The sequence below is a fragment of the Grampus griseus genome (assembly GCF_964374135.1).
Source record: "Grampus griseus genome assembly, chromosome: 13".
NCBI classification, from domain to species: Eukaryota; Metazoa; Chordata; class Mammalia; order Artiodactyla; family Delphinidae; genus Grampus; species Grampus griseus.
In genome coordinates, this window is record NC_139007.1 from 32,057,602 (window position 1) to 32,081,208 (window position 23,607).

Consider the following 23,607-nt stretch of genomic DNA (forward strand, 5'->3'; position numbering starts at 1 on the left):
TAAGGGAGATAAACTTATCCTGACATGTATATATTATAAATATCCTTCCAGGATGTCACTTTAAGTGTTAGATCTTAAAAATGTAAGACACTATTATTTAATTGGTATTATAGTCTTTTTGACCCAAACTGTGGGGCCTGCCTTCTAATAAACAGCCGCACTTCTAACCACGGCAATAAAATAGAGGCAAAAGAGTCTCTGTCAAATTCTGTTAAGTCCCACACAGAATATGTCGTTTTCAGTTTCTTGGCTGATATTTGTAGCAATAACCGGTTTCAGCTTTGACCTTAACTTGTAAATTACTTTCACTAGCTTGCTTGAAATCTTTAAAGAGGGTAAAGTATCTGGGCACTTATGCGGTCAAGCTCACAAAATGTTACAGTTCTTAAATTATAGGTAATTTCTTAATTTAAAATGTTTTTACAGTACAAATGACTTTAAACTTTCCAAAACTAATTAAATAAAGCAAGGATGTCATTTTAAATATATATCTCCTTAAAGAAGAAAATTTCATATTAACAGAATCCTCATCAAATGAATTGTTTTGAAGGATAAGAGGCTATTTTCACTAACTAATCTAACAGATTAGATTTTAATCCAAGAATCCATTTAATGTAAGGTAATAATAATATAGCAAAAATGTGTTATATAAGTGAAAGTATTAATGACTTATTTAGAATAGTCAGTTCAATATACAAATGTGCACACACGTGTGTATTCAAACATTCCAATGCTTAATAACATACTTGGTACTGACTTCCTGAAGAACAAAAATTTATAAATGCCTATTTAAATTGGTACCTTTTAAATTTTCCAATACTTTAAAAACACAATTTAATGTCATTAACTCATTCCCATAAAAGAGATGATCTCAGAATTTTCCTTACTAGGGAAACAAGCAGTAAACTGGACTTATAAATGGCTTCCTTAAATTGAAATTTACTGCTCATTCCCCTCATGAGATCTGAAGCTCACATAGAAGGGTTCCAGGGACTTTCTGGTGGTCCAGTGGCTAAGGCTCCAGGCTCCCAATGCAGGGGGTCCGGGTTCGATCCTACATGCCACAACTAAAGATCCCGCATGCCTCAACGAAAAGATCCCTCATGCGGCAATGAAGATCCCACGTGTCGCAACTAAGACCCGGCACGGCCAAATAAATAAATGAGTATTTAAAAAAAAAAAAAAGAGGCGTTACAAATACACTGAACCCACCACCCAAAAGAGTGGGGGAAGGACCTAGTCAAAGACTGCTAGGGAGGAGCTCGGCTGAGGGTGTGCTGAGGCGGCTGATGCTTTGAGAACAGGTTCTTCCTACTTGGAGTAGGGAGTATTGGTGCTTTGAAAAATGACAGATTTTTCAGGACTCAACCCTTGAGATCTTCATTTATTTGCTAATGTGGGGAACAGTAATCTGGACGTTTCTTAACAGTCTCCCAGGTGATTATCAAGTACAAACAGGATTGAGAACTGTTAGCTCAATCTTCCCTACCCACTCCCAACACAGTGATTAAGGTTTTCTTAGTCATCTGATTTTTTCATAATTTAACACAACCTACTCTGGAAAGAACAAAGTACATTTTACTCAGAAAAACTTCTGTTTAAACATGTATCAAATTAGAAGGGAGAAGTTAGGTAAGGGGACCCCCTGTAAGATAAATGCTTTACTTGAACTTCTTGTGTAATATGTAAAGATTTAAAGGATAAACAAAACATTTAAAGAAATCATGAAAGATATGCAATAAAACATGATATTATGCAGACTGCTTAAGAATTCATTAAGATTTCTTTATATATTGATTTCCTCTGCTACATTTAAAATTACCCAAAATTACATAATTATTATTTTCATACAACTCTGAAATTTATCAAGAATGTAAGAGCTTGCTGAGAATGCAAAAAGCAAGGTGACCTACCTACGTTTATTTAGTCACTCTTGGATATTTGCACCATTGGATCAAATTTAAACTTGTCCTCTCCAAAACCTCTTGTTTTCAGTGTTTATACAAGGTGATTAAGTTAAATAATGTGATATAAGGTACCTAAAGAAATGCACAGTATTAACTAAAAAAATGCAAGTTCCTGTGCTTTATCTTTATTAATTTAAAGCTGTCTTCTGTATTACGTTCAGTATTCATCTTTGAGGAATTTTAAAGTTATTTATACCAAAACAATTCCACCTATCAGTGTCTCTTAACAGAAAGATTCAAAGTATGCCCTGAACTTTTTCAGGATTGCAATATCATACTGCAGTTTGGGTGGCTAATCTCCCAAAATATATCACAGATAGTGCTACACATATTCTGTGTGCTGACTCATGTAATCTTTTCAGAATAAATAGTCCGATGAGGAAACAAATTTAGATGTGCTATGTAACTTGATCCATACCACAAAATGTGCGAATGGTGAAGCTGAGAATTCAACATCAGTTCTACTTGCCTAATGGGATAGTAAGTTCCTCAAAGGCACGATCATAATTCTAAATCTTTTGGTACCCACCATAGCACAGTGCCTTGCATCAATCAAGAGTTCAAGAAATGACTGCTGATGACTGATAACCAATCCGTACATATTTTCAGAGACAAATAATGAAAACCTGTGAGTAGCAATACAATCATACCCAATATTTGTTTATTTATGATAGGCCTGTGTAACCACAATACATAGATATGTTGGAAGATATGGACTAAGTCCATTTCTAAAGCACTTGAAATTCCCACATTATAAGCTAAATTCATCTACTTTTCAGACTGCTGAATTCATTTGAGTTCTAAAATTATCATTCTGGCGTAGCTCAATATGCCATTATGCTTTTAATGCTCTCTCTTCTAATTTCCCTCCCCATAAAATCAATACAGTATAAGTTGTAAAGAAAGTTATTTTGTTCGATTATTCCTAGCTAGATGCTAGGCAGATGCTAGGTATAACTCTCCTTAGTTTAGCAGGTATTCTTCAAGCAGCTGGTGCCCTTTTCCTAGTTAGCTGTTTGCAAGTGTTCCCAGTAGACTTTATGGTACTGCAATCCTGAAAAAGTTCAGGGCATACAGACACAATTAATTCTTTTTTAGAAAAGAAAATATAAATAGCACTTCCCTTCAAATGAGACCTAGCTATTTCATATATTTGAACTATAGTGAACTTTCATAGCAAGTAAACATTACTTTTTAATCATATAATTTAAATACTTGCTGAGTCAAAAATATATAAAAATCTCATTTATAGGAAAGCTTATCTAATGGAACAAATTTTTACATATTGAACATTTATTGACCCCTAAAACAGAAGACAATATATTATCAAAAGCATACTTCCACACACAGCAGACTGAGTGCATCAAAATCCAATCCCAATTACTTTTGAGAGTAAGCTGAGAAATTTTAAAGATTTTCCTTACACCTTCCATAGTAATACTTTAAATAATACTTGAATACATAATATAATGGCCCTCCTGACAATGGCCAAGTTTTTATAAGAAAAATACCATTTTAAAGTTTCTATATACAAAGTAATATGGAAAAGACATAATCTCCAATATTCTATACAAGGTCTACACAAAGTTTTCAACACAAAATCAGGAACTGTTCCTTTCTCTATACACCCCACATCATGAAAAACATTGTTCAGTTCATTGTCATTCTTCAGAAAAAGCCCAATCCCCCAGATCATAGCAGTCGAGAAACAACTAAAGTCTCAAGTTCTCCAAAAAAATCTTCATTAACAGCTATAACCTGCACTGATCCCTCTGCCTTCCATTTAAGATTACATTAAATCCAAACTACTGATTTCGTACTTAGTACATTCCACAGTATACTGTTGGTAAATACTCAACAGAGATGCCATCTTATGCCCCCAACTATGCTGCAAGCTCACTGAAGACAGGGGAAACATCTTGCTGATTTTTTAAAAATACTATCTACCGATGTTTGCCATGTTTTAGGTGCATGAAAAACGTAAAGTCCTTTTTCCTTCCTCTTTGTCTGCTGATGTTAAGCAGACAACAGAATGAGAAAATGAGTAAGAAGTTAAAAAGAAAGCTTTATCTAGAAACATGGTGGTAAAACTAGAAAATTCCAAGGGCAAAGGGAAGATCTGAAAAGCAACCAGAGAGAAATCTTACCTTAAAACAAATCACAGCTAGGTTGATCGCAGACTTTGCAAAAGCAAAAATGAAAAGCAGATGACATAGTAATATCTTTAATATGCTAAGAGAAAATAACTGTGAACTTAGAATTCTATTACCAGCTAAAATATCTGTTGCAAATAATGGTAAAATAAAGGTATTTTAGATTAACAAAAATTAAAAGAAACTTAATCTGCCACCACCAGATTCCCAATAAAGAAAATTTAGGCAATGAAAAGTCACAGAACATGAAAGCACTAGATAAAATTAAAAAACAATGAGCAAAATATATAGGAAATCCAAATAACTATTGACTATAAAATAATAATAACGATAATAGTATCTGGTGTAAAAACTAAAACAAGATAGAACTAAAGTACATGAAAACAACATCAAAGAAGTTAGGAAGGAAGTGATTGAAGTGTAAAAGTTTTAACAAACTTATTCTGTAATAGTTTTAGATCTGCTCAATGCTTAGAAGAGACCAAAAAAAAAAAAAAAAAAAAAAGAAGAAGAGGAGGAGGAGGAGAAGAAGAAGAGAAGACAGCTCTGTTCTTTAGGGGTGTCTCAATCTTGGCATTATTGACATTTTGGTAACTCTTTGCTGTGAGAGGCTGTCATATGCACTGTATAATGTTTAGCAGCATCCTGGCTTATATTTACTAGATGCCAGTAGCATCCTCCTAGATGTGACAAATAAGTGTCTCCAGACATTGCCAAATGTCTCCCGAGGAGGATGTGGGAGGTGGCAAAATGCCGAATGAGAACCGCCATCGTAGGTAAAGAATGGAAAAGGAGAGGTGGGGTCAAGTCCTTTTTCCTTTCTCATTTTACTTAAAACCTTACTTGAAAGTACACCTTACTTTTCATAATTTAACCGTGAGAAGAAGGCTTTTTCCTTCCTTTGATAACAACTTATCTTGGAACGCATTAGCCATTAGCCTCCTTCAGAGAGAGGTGGGAAAACATACCTTTTGTCTTGCTATACAGTCGTCCCTCAGTGTCTGAGAGGGTTGTTCCAGGACTCCAGCAGATAAAAAAAATATGCAGATGCTCGAGTCCCTTATATAAAATGGTGTAGTATTTACATATAACCTGTACACAGCTCCTGTATATTTTAAGTAATCTCTAGATTACTGTAAAACCTAATGCAAGGTAAATGCTATATAAATAGTTGGTGGCAAATTCAAGTTTTACTTTCTGGAATTTTTTTTCTGACTATTTTCCATCCACAGTTGGTTGAATCCACGAATTCAGAACCCCCAGATATGAAGGGCTGACTGTAATTCCCAATTTCCAGATTTATCTGCTGCTTTTGGTTCAGAAAATAAAATCCACAGATTTTAAAAAAGAAAAATAAAATCCACAGATAAACACTGAAGACTCTGTTAAAACACAGCTTCACATTCTATTCCATCAGCTTTATGTCCTACTTTATTCCCTAGAGCTGAGTTTCTCCTTTTGGGGAAGATATTTTTATTATAAAAAAATAATCAGAGAGAATTGATAGCTACAGAGATCTACAGAGAGTCTCCCTCAAGTCTTTAGGTGAGTACTAAACAGCACACATATATGAGAAAACTACCCAAGGTACAGGGAAAGAACCATCTGAATGAATTAGAGGAAGCAAATTCAAACCCGACCACACAGCATCTGGAATAGTTCTTATTCTCACCAGCCACAGCAGCAAACCTCCTAATTAACTGAGAATTAGGTAGAGTACTCAGAAGACTTTGTCTCAGCTGTGGGGCAAAATTAGCCCTGGACTAAAATGCTGTTCTGGTCCACCTAAGAAATTTTAAAAGCAAGACCAGAAATAATCAAACCAATCCAAAGTAACTTAACTATGTCCCAGGGAAAAACACTCAAGAATATTTATAAGAAAAATATCCAGTACTCAACAAGGTAAAATCACAATCTCTGGGATTCAGTCAAAAAGGATCAAACAAACTAAAAAGCAGAAAAAAAATTATCATAAGAAATAAGAAAAACTGATTAAAACCAATCCAGAAATAACATAAATGACAGACTGTTCAAGAAACTAGAGCAAGATTCAGCAAATTATGGCCTGTGGACCAAATCTGCCTGAGGCCTGTTTTCATTTGTTTTGTACAGCCTATAACCTAAGAATAGTTATTATATTCTGAAAGGGTACCTTAATAAAAAAGCAATAATAAATATGGAACAGAGACCCTATATGGTCCACAAAGCCTAAAATAATTACTGTCTGTTCCTCTACAGAAAAAGTCTTATGACCCCCTAAGCTCTAGAAATGATTGTGTAAGTAGAGACATAAAAGATATTAAAAGAACTCAAATCAAACTTCTAGAGATAAAACTACAATGACTGAGATGAAAAACACACTGGATGGGATTAACAGCACTTTAGACACTGCAGAAGGAAAGAATACTAAATTTGAAGGCAAAGCAGTAAAACCTACCCAAAATAAAACATAAAGAAAGAAAAATACAAAACAAAACAAAATTAAAGTTAATAGAACATCATTAAGCTGTGTGACAACTTCAGGAACCCTAATATACCTATGATAAGAGCTCCTGAAAGGAAGGAAGGGGGCAGACAATTTCTGAAAAAATAATGGCTGAAAATTTCCTACATTTGATGAAAACTTTTATAAATCCACAGATCCAAGATGCTTAACCGATGCCAAGCACAAAAAACAAAAAAACCTGAAGAAAACCACACCATGGTAGTGACAAGCAGAGAGTTTTTTCAGCTGCCAGGAGAAGTCAGATATTTGAAGCACACAAGAGGTTCGAGCTAGCCTTTGCTGACTTTGAGGATGGAGTGAGCCACATGCCAAAGAATGTGGGCAGCCTTTAGGAGCTAAGAATAACAGACAGCAAGGAAATGGGGACCTCAGTTCTACAACTGCAAGGAAATAGATTTGGCCAACAACCCGAATGAATCTGAAAGGGAATGCTTCCCCAGGGCTTCCAGGTGAGAGTTCAGTCTAGCCAATACCATGATTTGGGCCTTGTGAAATCCTGAACAGAGAACCCAGTCAAGCCGACCCAAATTGGACCTCTAGAACTCTGAGATAATAAATGGATAGTTTAAGTCTCTAGTATTCTGGTAATTTCTTATACAATAACAGAAAACTAATACAAAGTCACATCATAATCAAACTGCCTAAAACCAGTGATACAAAGAAAATCTTAAAAATCAACCTGAAAAAAAAAAGACATATTACATAGAGAGGAAGATTAAGAATGAGGGCATGCTTAGCAGACACAATGTAAACAAGAAGGCAAGGCAGCTACATCTGTAAGTACTAGAAAAAAAATTGTCCACCTAGAATTCCATAACAAATGAAATATCTTTCAAGAACAAAGACAAAAAAAAAAAAGGTTGTTTTCAGACAAAGCTGAAAAAATTTATCACCAGCAGACCTGCACTACAAGAAATGAATACCAGATGGAAATCTGAATCTACCTACACAAAGGCATAAAGGTGCCAGATAGGTGCACGAGTATAAAAACTTTTCCTGGTTATTATTTAGATATCTTAAATGATACCTTTAAAAGACTGTTAAGGCAAAAAGAATAACAATGTATTGTGGAGTTTACAATAGATGTAGAAGGAGTCTACATCTACATGTTTTGTTTGTTCATTTATTTGTTTTGGTGGTAATAAGTGGTGAAAAATCTGACAAACAAATATGGCAGCAAATTTATCAGAATACTCATGGCTTTAATTGCCAGGTGAGGCTATGCATGCATCAAGGGAAATTCAAATTTGTTAAAATGATTAGAAATTTAATTTTTGCCACACTGTTTCCTTCATCATGAAATTTATGAAATCTTCTTTGCTAAGATCCCTATCAGTGTGAAAAACACTGCAAACTCACTTTTCAGTTTTAAACTTTATATTTTGTTACTATTTCTTGATACCACCTCTTAAAAAGGCAGCTAGTGATTCAAGGTCATGTTCTGATGAAACTGATGATATGCCTGACAGTATAATAAGCGGGCTGTGGGATGCTTCAGGGAAAGGCTTTTTATTTGGGCCTATGTCCAGATTTTAGTGACATTTTATCTTGTTCAAATTGATCTCATAAAAAAGATTCACATTCTGAAGTGTTTCTCTGGATGCTTCTTTTAGCTTTCTTGCCTTTGTAAATTGATTGAATCAAACTGTGTCATTAAACTCTTTAGCTTTAGGATGCACTCAGGCTCAGAGAACAAAGTAAAACCAAAGGAAAAGTAACATTTTTTATACTTCTTCTATTTCCCTTTTCCCAAACTTTAAGTCTTGCGATAACCACAAACGTTAGTAATTATAATGACTGGTTTCTTTAGTTTCTATCAATTAACTGAAAACTACCCTATGTCTTCATAGAGTGACTTATGTATTTGGAATGACAGAACAGCTGAGGAGCATAAATGAACACAGAAGTAATTTATTTAATAAATATAATTTCCAAAGAAACAATAAGTCTTTTCATTTTATCCATACTATGATTGCTCTCACAGTGTCAGTTTACATTTATCATTTTAAGCAAACATTTTACCTAAAATGTCTTAAGTACTCAACACACTTAAAAGTGTTTTACATATATTAACTCATTTAATCATCACAATAAAACTATGAGGTAGGTACTATCATCCCAATTTTACAAGTGAAACACTGCGTCTCAGAGAGTAACTTGCCCCAAGCCTCGCAGCTAGAATGTGGGGAGCCAAGATTCAACCTGTCAGCTTGGACTCACAGGCCTTGCACTTCACCAACACACTGCCTCCCGGACTTAACATGCACAAACCTTTTCTTTTTCTCCTATTTCTCATCTTAATAAATGATACTGGCACTCGCCCATGTTACCCTGCATGTCATTCCAGTTTCTTCTCTCTGCTTCATCTCCTGTCACTTAAACCAGTCATCAGACGTTACATGTACTAACAGCTAAACTATTCTCCACTGTCCCACTTTCTATATAGGATCCACTTTCTTCATTCAGGCACATAGCATTTTTCCCTTGAACTATTGCAGCAGTTCTACTCTCAATCATCAGCTTTTTATTGCAACCACAGTAATTCTGGAAGTGAAAATACTTGATCATTTACTTTTATTTTATTTTATTTTTTTTTAACATCTTTATTGGAGTATAATTGCTTTACAATGGTATGTTAGTTTCAGCTTCACAACTACTTTTATTTTTAAGAAGTAGCATTTCCCACAATATTGAGTCTAAACCTACTATGGTTTTCAAAGCCCTTCATGTGCACTATTAAGTCTCTTTTAAACTAATTTGCTGCCACTCTCCACATGTAGCTTACATGCTAATAATACTGAAATACTTGTTTACAAAAGGTCACAAACTGTTTCATGGAGCATCCTTCATCTATACCCCCCACCCTCTTTGTCTATCGGGCAAAATCCTGTGCCCTCATTCACCTTCATGACGGCTTCTTCTGTGAACTTAGTCTGCCTTCTCTGTGCCGCCATAGAAATTTGTACAACATACCCTACTGTATTAGTTATTTCCATGGAAATGGTGTGGGGCAGATACACTACACAGAATAACTTAAGATCAGGGATAATACCCTATTCATCATTTCCCCCAGAACCCAGCCTGTAAGCATGGAATTCAATAACCTGGGGTCACAGAAAATCTCAAATTTTCTACATTCAGACTTCATAGGACTCAACTTTCTTAACTTCTCAAATGAAACATTATATGCATCTTTTATATTACCTTTCCAAACTAAACAGTATATTTGGATCAGTATTTCAATTCTGCTGAATAACACTCTATTGGCTATTTAAAAAATATAACTCCCAACTGTGGAAATAGATAGCAGTCAACTTACTTAACACCAACAAAAAAGCAAACCTCACTCTTTCACCAAAATATCAAAGACATAATTCCATCTGCCTAGCATCTTTCTCCTTCTCCTTTTTAAGGTAATAACAGCACTCATCTTTCTTTGGTAAACTCCTCCTTGACTCTTGATGGTATCCCAGGGGTTTTCTGTGGGGAAAACCCTCTTGCTTTTAGAATTAGAGGAGAGGGAAGCAGATATGCTTGGAGTTGCCGTCCTATGTTCTTCCCTGATTATATGGAGAAAGCATATCTGGGAGTTGGGATGAAAAGAACCAGAGAAATAAAAGGAGGGGGAGAAGGGGTAAAAGAGAGGGAGGAGGAGATAAGGGGGAAAGGAAAGAGAAGAGAAGGAAATAAAGAGATGGAGAAAGAGAACGACGAAGACAGAGGAAAAGATCTGATGACATCATGTGAACCTATATATCCATCTGGACACATAGGCAGCTTTACTCCTGCACATTCTAGTTAGAAAAGCCAACATTCTGCCTTCATTGCTAAAACTTGATTTCAGTTTCGTTTCTCTAACTTCCAACTGAGTGAGTTCTAATACAGAAATCCATCAAATTTTTTTTTTTTAGATTATTCTCTCTCCAAGAAAGTATAAAACCCATTTAACAGTATTAACAGAAAATTTGCACATCATTTTAGAATTTTAAAATTCTCATTATCTTTTTAATCAAATTATAGAAGTAATTTAAGTAGAGAGGACAAATTTATCTGATGCGACATTCAGTCAGTGGGAGGACATAAAACTGTTTTATCTATAGTTCCATAGGACTGTCAGGAATGGCATCCAATTATGATCTTAGTGAAAAGAGAAAGATACCATATTCAAGAGCACTTTTCCTGATACAGAAACATCCTATGATTTTAAAGATTTTATGCCTTGCATAAAAAAGATCCAAACCAACAGAAGCATCTAACTAAACTCACATTCTGTTAACATCTATATTTTTCTCCTGAGCTCTATATTAATATCCATGGTTAACGACATCTGGTGGGATCATTATCTACATTGCTAACACGGCAAACAGTTTACTTATGTACTTATAATGACACATTGCATTTGAATGTATTATTCCCCAATTATTGCCCCTTATGAACGTGCAAATTTAAACCACAATGAGAACTCTCTACACGCTATCAGAATGGTTAAAATAAAAATATAAATAATATATAAAAATATGAATTAAAATGGTTAAAATAAAAATTAAAAATAGTGATATCACCAAATGCTGGCAAATATGTAGAGAAACTAGATCACCCTGGATTGCTGATGGGCATATAAAATGCTACTCTAGAAAAAAACTGTGATAGTTTCTTAGAAAACTAAACTCACAACTACAATATGACCGAGTAATTGCACTCTTGGGCATTTATCCCAGAGAAATGAAAACTTATGTTCACACAAAAACCTGTACAACAATGTCTAGAGCAGCTTTAACCATGTTATAGATGCAATTATGTCCCCCCCAAGTTTCATAAATTAAAGCCCTAACTCCCAAAGTGAGTTTGGAGACAGGACCTTCAGGGAAGTAACTAAGGTTGTATGAGGTCATCTGAATGGGGCCCTAATCTGATAGGGCTGGTGTCCTTATAAGAAGCGGAAAAGAAACCAGAGGTCTCTCTGAGTACACACACAGAGAAGAGGCCACAGGGACACAGAGAGAAAACACCTGGCTGCCATCCAGGAAAAGAGTCCTCACCAGAAAACGTATCTGTTGGCACCTTGATCTGGGACTTCTAGCCTCCAGGACTGCAAAACAATAAATGTCTGTTGTTTAAGCCAACTAGGCTGTGGTTACGGCAGCCCAAACAGACTCATAAAATTCGTAACAGCTCAAAACTGTAAATAACACAGATGTCCTTCAACAGGTTAACAGCTAAACTGTGGTCATCCATATCGTGTGTGGCAGGGAGAATAATGATCCCCAATGACGTTCCCATCCTAATCCATGGAACCTACAAGTGTATTAGGTTACATGGCAAAGAGACATTAAGGCTGCAGATGGAATTAACCCATTCAGAAATCTCTTTTACTCCTATAATCTAAATTAAAATGAACAAAGTATTTGTTTGAAATAAGTATGAAAAAAACTAAGAAGCCTGGCTCGTTCATTACATAGACAATGCACGTCAATGATGCTTTTATATGAAAAAATGTTAATATTTAATATATAAAATTAAATCTTCATGATGATAATCCTTATAATGATTGGTAAGGTTTAACAAGAATTATATATATATTTAATCCTATAGGCTCTCAGTCCTGGCTGCATTTCAGAATCAACTACAAAGCTCTAAAAATCATATTCAAAATATAGATATGTGGGCCCCTCCCAAGAGATTATGATGTAACAGGGACCGAGGCATCTGGATTTTGAAAAAGTTCTACAGATAATTCTGATGCACAGGATGAAACCCATTAATATAAGATTTAATTATAATTTTAGTCTATTATAAAAACTTATTGCAGGAAACAACTTAAAATTGTAATAATAACAAATTGGTTTAAAACTAATAAAGACATAAAATGGAATACTGTATAGTAATTTAAAATGATGCTGTAGAAATATGTCTACTGACATAGAAAGATGTATATAAGTATATATACAAACATAGAACAAAATGTGTGATATAATTCTATGTTTGTAAAAACAAAACAAACATGCACACACATGTATAGAATGGAGTCAATTTTGGTTGGCTGTAGTTATTCTTTTTGCTGCTCCTTTTGCTTGCCTATATTATTTGATATTTCTGAATGACTTCATATGAAATATATATATGAAAATAAAGCAACTTCATTTTGGTGATGAAAAGGTTAACCTTAAATAATGTATATACTTTAAACTGAAGAAATATTTTACTTTGAGATAAAGCAAATATGGCAAAATTTTAACAAATGGTGAATCAAGACAAAAGGGTATAAGAATAGTACTATTCATGCATCTTTTCCATAGGACTGAAATTATTCAAAATTTAAAAGCTGAGGGAAAGTTAATTAAATAGTTTGGAATTTGGTCCTGGCCCAAATAATATTCTATTTTATCATAGGTTGAACATTTGACCTATCGATACATGAATCCTTTAAAACAGTTTACTTAAGTCAGCTTATGTAGGTTAAATGAAATATTAGCTAAAATAACCAAAATAAACATAAAATTATAGAAATACATATACAAAATATACATAAATATGTTCAATGTGTAAAGAAATATATGTATATATGTGTTTTTTTTAATTTAAACTCCCCTACTTCATTAGTAACCAACTGCATGTATCTCTTTACTGTATTAACCAACTAACTTTTAAAAATAATTTTTCCAATACGAATGCATTCAAAAACATAACAAGCATCAAAAATATCAACTTTATAAAATGATAATTTTACCTCATCTAAGTCTTGGATATAAACTGGTTTTTCCTCAAACCCAACTGGCATTGGTTCACTATAAGGAATCTTTACTTCTTCATATATCTTGTTGTTCTCTCTTTGGATTCCTTCTGGTAAAATCATCTATAAACATCAAAAATTAAAATCCAATAATAATACAAAACAGAACAATTACTTTGGTAAAGATTCTTTAAGTAAAGAGAGAAAAAAGATCACTATTTGTTTTATGACATAGCACTGGTAAATAAATTTAGCTAATTTAAAGGAAAACAAGAAAAAACAAAACAAACAAAAAACCACACACACAAAGCATTCATGAATCAGATATCTCATATAACACACGAACCATATTATGTTGATGAATTTTAAGTGTACATTAATTAGATGGTATTCTTGAAGACAAATGTAGTCATGTAGCCAGGGAAAATGTGCAATACACAGTGTAAAGTTTAGGCAAAAAGTGATGCAACCGCTAAAACTCAAAAACACAAGGTGCATAAATAATGAAAGGGAGGAGAACAAATATGTTTTGAAAACCTACCATGCGCTAAGAATTTTACATAAACTGCACTGTCTCATTTCCCTCAATATTTAAAAATACAATTTAGCATAGAAGAGTCAACTAGTACTAGAATCACAAAAGAAACAGGGAAAATCAATGTGTCATTTCCTCAGAACAGACATGTTATCCAAAAGTGGTCATATACCAATGCATACCTTTGCACCAGCAATGAATGCAGATGTTCTCATGGCTTCAGCCTGGGAATCATAAACATGTGGATAACGTATTTTCTCAACATCCATGTCTCTCTGCCTGCTCAGAATTGGAACGTTTCTAGCGTTCATAAGTGCTTGCTCTCTGTAAATACAAAAATAATAGGTTAAATCTGTAATTTTTATCTTGCAAACGAAAGCATATACTAAAACAAAGTCATTATAATAACTATTTCACGCAGCCTTCCACTATAAAAGTGAAGAAATTAAACTACACAAATGAAGTTATTAGCAATCCTGAAATTTTCTGTGTAACCATATAAGCATCAACACATTTTCAGGTACTATTTTTAGATAACATCATCTGATAAGTTTGACTTAATGTTTTTTTATTTATAATTTTCTTTGTCACAATCCAAACATATTTAACAAAGTGTAAAATCCTTTTTTTAAATGGGTTTCAATATTTAAACACCATGTATAATAATGCCTTTATTTCATTTTTCTCCTTTCTACTTCTTGATAACAAAATGGGAAAATGTATTCAATAAGGTAGGAAAGAAAAAAGTCTCAAAATAAATCTGTGTACGCTTCATGAAGTTTAACCTAGTGGTGTATGCACAGCACCAAAATCTCTCACCTACGTTGATGCAACCAAGAATATTCTAATTAAGCAGATCACTGATTTTTGATCCCAGAAAATTAGGTTTTCATACAACAAAATTCTATTCTTGTAAGAAAACATGACTAGAAATAAGAATCATCTAATTTGTTAAAACTAAACTAAATAATGATAATGATACATTAAAGTAGCAATTACAACACAAGCATTTTTCAGCTTCTGGCTTTTATTACCTGTGTATCCGCAGTTCCTTAGGATCAAAGCACAGGAGTCCTTCTGCAATTTCTCCATCTTCTCCAGCCTTTTTTTCTCGTCTGGCAATTCTTTTCTCTTCCCGACGATACTGTTTCATTAACTGCTTCTCTTGTTCAGACTGAATAGTGACTTGACAACCGTAATTAGGTTTAGCATTTTCTCCTAAAATTTTTTTGCAATTGTCTGCAAAGCAAATTTAAGATCATATTTTACAAGCTTAACCTTTAGGAAAACCATTGTTTTCCTTCTCACCAAAACATAAGATAGCACAATGCTCTAAGAATTCTTTTTTTTTTTAACTGACACATTCAATTATATGTTTTAAGGAGAGTTTTTCTAAATCACAATTTCTAAATGGTATACTGGTCTTGGAAAAGTCAGCAGATATTTTCTTCTTACAGACTAAATAGTTTAATGTTATAAATTCTTGGATATAACATCAGAAACCTAAAACTTCTATTTCACAATTTTGAAATCTGTTTATATAATTTCAGTAAATATAATAATTATCAATACTAATTAGCATTTACTGTTAACATAATAATAAAATAAAGATATTCTTTACATATATGATACTTTTCCCTATGTAATAGGCCTTACTCTGTTAAACTGTCTATATGTCACTACTAATTTATACATGAAATAAAATAAAACTAAAATACAGCTCAGGATATATTTAGAAGATGACTAAAGCAAATAAAGAAACAGTATGATCCACCTTTTCATGGAAATGCAGGTTTTTTAACCATTTTTTAAATTGAATTATAGTTAATTTATACTGTGTTAATTTCAGATGTACAGCAAAGTGATTCAGCTACATATATATATATTCTTTTTCAAATTCTTTTCCATTTTAGGTTATTACAAGATAGTGAATATAGTTCCCTGTGCTATACAGTAGGTCCTTGTTATTTATCTATTTTATATATAGTAGTGTGTATATGTTAATCCCAAACTCCTAATTTATCTCCCTTCCCCATCCCCTTTGGTAAACATAAGTTTGTTTCTATGTGAGCCTACTTCTGTTTTGCAAATAAGTTCATTTGTATCTCTTTTTTAGATTTCACATATAAGTGATATGATATTTGTCTTTCTCTGTCTGACTTGCTTCACGTAATATAATAATCTCTAGGTCCACAAAATGTTCATTGCAGCTCTATTTACAATAGCCCAGAGATGGAAGCAACCTAAGTGTCCATCATCAGATGAATGGATAAAGAAGATGTGGCACATATATACAATGGAATATTACTCAGCCATAAAAAGAAACAAAATTGAGCTATTTGTAATGAGGTGGATAGACCTAGAGTCTGTCATACAGAGTGAAGTAAGTCAGAAAGAGAGACAAATACCGTATGCTAACACATATATATGGAATTTAAGGAAAAAAAACTGTCATGAAGAACCTAGGGGTAAGACAGGAATAAAGACACAGACATACTAGAGAATGGACTTGAGGATATGAGGAGGGGGAAGGGTAAGCTGTGACAAAGCGAGAGAGAGGCATGGACATATATACACTACCAGACGTAAGGTAGATAGCTAGTGGGAAGCAGCCGCATAGCACAGGGAGATCAGCTCGGTGCTTTGTGACTGCCTGGAGGGGTGGGATAGGGAGGGTGGGAGGGAGGGAGACACAAGAGGGAAGAGATATGGGAACATATGTATATGTATAACTGATTCACTTTGTTATAAAGCAGAAACTAACACACCATTGTAAAGCAATTATACTCCAATAGAGATGTTAAAAAAAATAAATAATCTCTAGGTCCATCCATGTTGAGGCAAATGGGATTATATCATTCTTTTCTAAAGTGGAGTAATATTCCATTGCATACATATAACACATCATCTTTATCCATTCATTTCTCAATGGACACTTTGGTTGCTTCCATGTCTTGGCTATTGTAAATAGTGCTGCTATGAAAACTGGGGTGCGTGTGTCCCTTCAAATTAGAGTTTTCTCCAGATATATGCCCAGGAGTGGGATTGCAGGATCATATGGTGAATCTATTTTCAGTTTGGTTTTTCTTTTCTTGTTTTTTGGTCACGCCACATAGCTTGTGGGATCTTAGTTCCCTGACCAGGGATCGAACACAGGCCCCTGCAGTGGAAGTGCAGAGTCCTAACCAGCAGGCCACCAGGGAATTCCCTATTTTTAGTTTATTAAGGAACCTCCATATTAGTACATGACTCTTTTTGAATTATGGTTTTCTCAGGGTATATGCCCAGTAGTGGGATTGCTGGGTCGTATGGTAGTTCTATTTTTAGTTTTTTAAGGAACCTCCACACTGTTCTCCATAGTGGCTGTATCAATTTACATTCCCACCAAAGGCGCAAGAGGGTTCGCTTTTCTCCACATCCTCTCCAGAATTTATTATGTGTAGACTTTTTAACAATGGCCATTCTGACTGGTGTGAGGTGATACCTCATTGTAGTTTTGATTTGGGAAATGCAGTTTTTTTAAAAATGGAAGAAGTCTAGAACCACTAAGAGGAATCAGGTCAATCAAAGCTCAGTGTTTACAAGGTACAATTTAAACCTGTGGTTGGTCAACTCAATATACAGGAAAAATTTTCTTCCAACAGGATTACTTTCTGTGTTTAATTCAATCTTTCCAAGTAGTAGTATCTTGGCTCACTGCAGCCCTAAAAGAACTGATAGGAATGTCACTGAAAGCAAACCAAGTCAATACTGTTACTGTGTTAAGGATCTACTAGGTGCCAGGCACTGCTGCTAGGCTAGGAAGACAATGAAGAATGGAATTGGTCCATACTCTGAAGGAGCACAGTGCAAGTTATTTTATCAACTTCCAAGATCCAATACAGAACAAGGAAGGAATTAAGCGTAGCATCAAGAGGGGGAAATTAGCTTTCTAAGTCAAATCTTCACAATTCTCAGACATTTGTCACTATCTCATTACATGATTTTGAATAAGTCATTTTAACTCTCAATCACATGAAATAACCCCTCCGTATAATGGCTCTATAAGTCGCAAAAAGGAAAGTGAGAAATAAAGATTTATTACATCTCAAAATTATGAAATAAGATATAATCCCATCTATATTAGAACTACATTTTAGAGCTCAAAAGTATTTTTCTAAGTAAGTCTTATATGTTTTACTTTATAAATAAATCTTATATACTATTATAATGATTGAATTTATAACCAAATAACTCTCAGTGTTAGAGAAAGAAAGCAACATACTGGCATTTTTTAAATGTACTCTGAACTATGAAAAAAATTAACCTGCTTTCAAAGTCACACATTCAATGACAGAGATATTAAGCAGGATTTTTTAAAATGTGAATAATGCCATGTACTTATTACTATAAATGAATGTTAAATATTTTGTACGTGAAACTAAATACTTTGGGTGACATACTATATTTTATGCTAATGACATTAACATTTTAAACAAATGTAACAGTAACAAAATACTACTGGACACATTTGTGATCATCAAAATAAGGAAATTAAAATTATAAGAAGAAAATATGTCTACCTCATTGATAGCTTTATAAGGCCTCAATCAGAATATACTGAAATCCCATAAGATTGAACATAATAGGTGATTTTAAAAATCAAGTTATAAAGCACAAATGCTTAAGTGCATGATTCTCCTTGTTGGGTTCAGTTAACTGTAGAGATTGACAAGAAGAAATGAAACGAATATGCTTAACAGCAATTCTAAAACAAAATTTTACTGAAGAACACGTACAGCTTGTATCCTTTTAAAATGTTATTATGACAGAAAAAGTCTTGTATAACTACTCAAAACACTGTCATTTGACAGCATGAGCTAACTTAATTTTTATTTTATGATACACCTCGTACTAACCATTCTCTACAACCATCCCCAAAACAGAATTTAATTCACAACTATCCTCAATTTAGCAGTGAGTACACAATACCCACCCACTTCTCACCTACCTTACATTTCCTGGTTATAAGAACAGAGATAAAGTAGGGTGGATGTATATATATCTGGATAAAAGGATTCAAAGAAAATCAGTATGAAAGCTAGAAAATGCTAAATGGCAGGAAGCTATTGCTCTCTAAGACCATGATTTTGTGGAACACAGAAAAGAGCAGGATGCAGCTGTCTTACTAAGGTAGCTTAATAGAGAATACAAATACAATTTGGTATTTTTAAGAGAATTTTGAAGGATCGTTAACATAAAATTTATATCAAAAGATCTAAATGGATGAGAACAGTGATAAAGTAACAGTGTCTAATGATTCTTTTCTTCAAGAATATTTCTTTCTCCCTCCCCCCCAAAATAAGGAAAATCATCTTTAATGAAGATACACAAAAAACCTAATATGCTCATTTGTCAGCTCTTCTTTTACCACAGTCCTTAGAAGAAGTTTGTTTAAATGCCCCCAATTTTCTATGGTATAATTATTATTCTTAAATAGTAGCAACATTAGTAACAATCTAGCATAGACTAAAAGAGTAAAAGCTGATTGAGAAGAGTAGAAAATATTTCAGGGCAGACTGATGGTTCAAATATTTTTTAATAATTCAAATTTAATATTTGGTTTTAGGTTAAAAAGTGTGTTGCTTCTTAAAGTTATCCTAGTAGAATAAAGTTTGTGTATAAATGTTAAACAAAAATGGACATAATGAAACTACAAAACATTAACTCATCGTCCACAGCTTTCTTAAAAAAATATGTGAAGCTGAACTCATTTTGAACTTTTCGTTAATAAATTAGCACTAATAAAAGGTGGAATCAGTATGTATCAGCACTTAAAAGGCTGACAAAATGAACATCAAATCCTCAGAAATTACATCACAAGACCAGATATTTAAATTCATTCCTTTTCTTCTGGCAGATACACATTTTAAATGCTCCTAAGTTCTGCTGGCTTATTGCAATGTCTGATTAAGCACTGTTTAACAGGTGAAAGTCCTCTTACAGCAAGGTAGTTTATAAGTGTTCAATATACTTAAAGAACCAAGAGACTTGCAGAAAGACAAAGTGGCTAAACTCCAATCTTCAAACTTTCTAGAAATCTCAAAGTAACTCCAAGGCAACTATCAGTAATCAAAGTGTAGGATAAAGAAAACCCATAAGAAATTTTGGATTTAAATTAAGGCTCTTTTTGTAATTTCCTTTCAGTGCCACACTCATAAGGAAAAGGTGACGTCACTTACATAAAAGAAGGGTAAATGTTGACTAGTTTGAAGAAGGGGGTCTAATTTCTTATGACCATGCACTTTTTAAAACTTCCAAGCTATTTATAAAGCTGGCAAAGACATTTGGGTAAAGGTAAGAAACTCAGTTTTCCTACTTACCACCTAAAACCTGAGTTTGGCATCAGCTGTCTCATAGTAAGTCAGGCTTTTAAAAAAAAAAAAAATTTTAGCTTCCTTGACAACTCTTTCTAATTCTTCTGGGGTTTTCAAACATATGTAATACATAGCTATATGTATGTTCAACTTGCTGGGTGTGATAACTGTATTTCAGGTAAGCAGGAGACTCTTATTGTATGTTGAAATTTTATATCTGAAGTATTATAATGTCTGCAACTTCTAGTCATTGTTCAGCAAAAATTTTAAATGTGCATATGTGTGTGTCCATGTGTGCATACGCCTGTGTGTGTGTGTGTGTGTGTGTGTGTGTGTGTGTGTGTGTGTAGAGAATGATAATGGGGGGTGGAAGCAAAATGTTAGTGATGGTGAATCTACATGAAGAGTACGTGAGTATTCATTACACTATCCTTGCACCACTACTAAGGTCTGAAAGTTTTCAAAATAAAAGTGGTTAGAAATTATAACTCTACTTGACCCACTCTAAGCACTATATGTATTTCCTTAAAATTCTTTTTTGTCTTTCCAAATCTTCTGCTATACCTAAACATAAACAGAATCTCTGACATAATACCCTATTTGGGGCATTGACACTTGTTTCATAATCTGCCACACCTAAAATCTACTTAAGAGAATGGTATCAGTAAGCTACATAATCAACCAAAGAATATTAAAAGTATAATTGTATTAAATAGACTGCTAAACAATGAATTTTTCCTTTAAAATAGAATTACCACTGAACACTTCTTACCTTGAAGAGCTTGCAACTTATGATCATTTGAAGAATTAAGAAATCTGTCCACAATCGTAATTCTGTTCTGGAGGAGTTTCTCAATAAGTTCAAGTCCATCAGGTCCCAGCAGTTCAAACAGCTTATAAGAGGAAAATCAGAACAAACTGTTACCTCAAAATGAATTATTTTTTCAAGTTATTAACACCCTATTCAACACAGCTATGAAGCTAAACTAACACAGAAGGAACTAAAAAGTATTTAGAAAAGAATCATAAGAAAATAATAACTTAGGAAAGTTACATTGCTTCACATTGCTAAGGAGCTTTCGGCTTCATAAGACTATCTGCAATTATATAATTAAAGAGCACGATCCAACTGTTAAAATAATTATGATTTATATATAAAACTCTAAATCACAGAATAAAAAATTCTGACACTTGTTTTTTTCTTGGTATAACCAAGTGAAATTCTAAAATTAATTTGCTTTTTAACATACCATTCTGGTTTTCCCAAATAGAGTGCAGAGTACCATTTTTCTTACAACTTACTAATAAGAGCTATCATTTTAGAGTTAAAAATCATTAGAATGTTTTAATAAATCATGACATGCCAAATTTTTAGTGCTTAAAAAACAATTAATTGTATTTTTCTGTTAAAGTGTATTTTTATTATTTTATTATTGCTTAATTAGGAAGTATCAATAATTTTCGATGCTTAATATATGTGAAATCTGAAACACAGTACTGCAAGTGCTTTCTGTAACTTTATTAAAAGTTTTTATGCATATTCTACTCTCCTATGCAGAGTGATTGCCACAGATTAAGTTGATTCCAGAGTCACAGAACCAGTTTTAGGATTCAGAGACTTTCAATTATATAACTGTATGAAATAACTGTGCCAGAAAGCCTTTAGATTTCCTCATATATGGTTTGGGGGTATATATATATTTCCTGTCCAGAAATGTTATACTTTAATTCTACATGTGAAGATTTTATATTAAACAAATTCTAACTGTTCTTAGAGAATCCACACAAATAAAAATATCATTAAAAGTAGGAATTTTATGTTGAGTATATATAAGGCATTAAATATTTAGTAAATATTTTCCTTTTGCTGTTCATTTTACTGACACTATCTAAACAGAAGGCCACCTGTCTTCCACCCTGTCCCCAAATGTGGACAGGCCTTATCTTTGGGCAAAACATCAAGGAAAATACTGGTGACCAATCACTCTCACTCTGGCTGATAGGGCAGTGATTCCACACAAGGAGAGGCAAGCCTAGAATTTAGGCTACAGCCTACCCCTTCCATCAAGTACTCAGATTCGAAAGCAGGGGTGTCACTCAGAAAGAAGCCTTCCATTGTCCCCACTCCTAGCTCCACAGTTCTGCCTCAGAAATCTTGCCTGAGGGTAGAACCAAACCATAAAACAGAAAGATCCCAATCTCTTCCAAAGAAATAGACCACATCTGCAACCAGGCCATGAAGTTGAAGCCAAAGGGCTATCTCAGAAAGAGCAGAGGTTGTGGTGAACCACAATTAGGAGAAGATTCACAGATTCAACAACTAAGTTACAAGAGAGAACTGAGAGGAGAGACAACTGGGACGACCCTCTTGGGGTGAGACTATATATCAACACTGACCTTTGGAATTACTCCTTCAAAGGGGTCACAAATTTACTGGATTAGTTTATGGAGGAATTTATGTCCCAGGGGCATTTTTGTAAACATCAGAATGGTCAGCTGGGAATTAGTAAAGATCACATGTGGGTTCAAGTCCCGATCTGAACCGCTGAACAGCTGAATGGAGTCAGGGGAAGCATAGAAAAGGGTTGTTTGTGCTAACACTACCTTCATCCCAAAGTGACTATGGGTATACTCACAGGTGCGGCTCCCTGGGAACGACATCAGAAGCTCAACACTGTGGAGTGAGGGTAGAAGGAACTGTTTGCACTAAAATAACCCAGCAGGTCACTAAACAAATAAACAAGCAAATGACAGTAACAAGCCCTGGAGGTGGCAGACTAGATGAAATGGACAAATTCCTAGAAAGACACAAGCTACCAAAAGTAACCCAAGACAGACAACCTGAATAGACCTAAAACAAGTGAAAGATTAAATTAATAATCAAAAAACATCCACAAAGAAAAGTCCAGGTCCAGATGGCTTCAATGATGAATTCTACAAAGCATTTTAAGTTAAAACCAATTCCTCACAAACATTTCCAAAAACGAGAGGAAAGAATATTTCACAACTCATTTTATGAGGTCAATATTACTCTGACCCCACAACCAGACAAATAAATACGTCATAAGAAAACTAAAGACCAGTACTTCTTAGGAATATGGACACAAAAATCCTCAGTGAAATACAAGCAAACCAGATCAAATCCAGCAATTTATAAAAAGAATTATATACCATGACAATGTGAGATTTATGTCAGGAATATCAGGTTAGTTCAACATAAGACAATCAATTTATATATTATAGCAACAGAATAAAAAGCAAAAGTCACAAGATCAGCTCAACAGATGCAGAAGAACCATTTGATAAAACCCAACATCCTTTCATGGTAAAAACATTCAACAAGTTAGGACTAGAAAGGAA

At 33.9% G+C, this 23,607-nt stretch overlaps 1 protein-coding gene across 1 annotated transcript in view; it reads right to left on the minus strand.

The window, feature by feature from the left end:
• ASCC3 (activating signal cointegrator 1 complex subunit 3) overlaps positions 1-23,607 on the minus strand; it is a 333,359-nt gene that overhangs the window by 246,990 nt on the left and 62,762 nt on the right. Inside the window, exons 5-8 of the mRNA XM_082669278.1 lie at positions 21,020-21,140; positions 14,926-15,130; positions 14,074-14,215; positions 13,354-13,479 (exon numbers count right to left, since the gene is read on the minus strand). Coding sequence (XP_082525404.1) covers positions 13,354-13,479; positions 14,074-14,215; positions 14,926-15,130; positions 21,020-21,140 — 594 coding nt within the window. The remainder of the gene's footprint in view (positions 1-13,353; positions 13,480-14,073; positions 14,216-14,925; positions 15,131-21,019; positions 21,141-23,607) is intronic.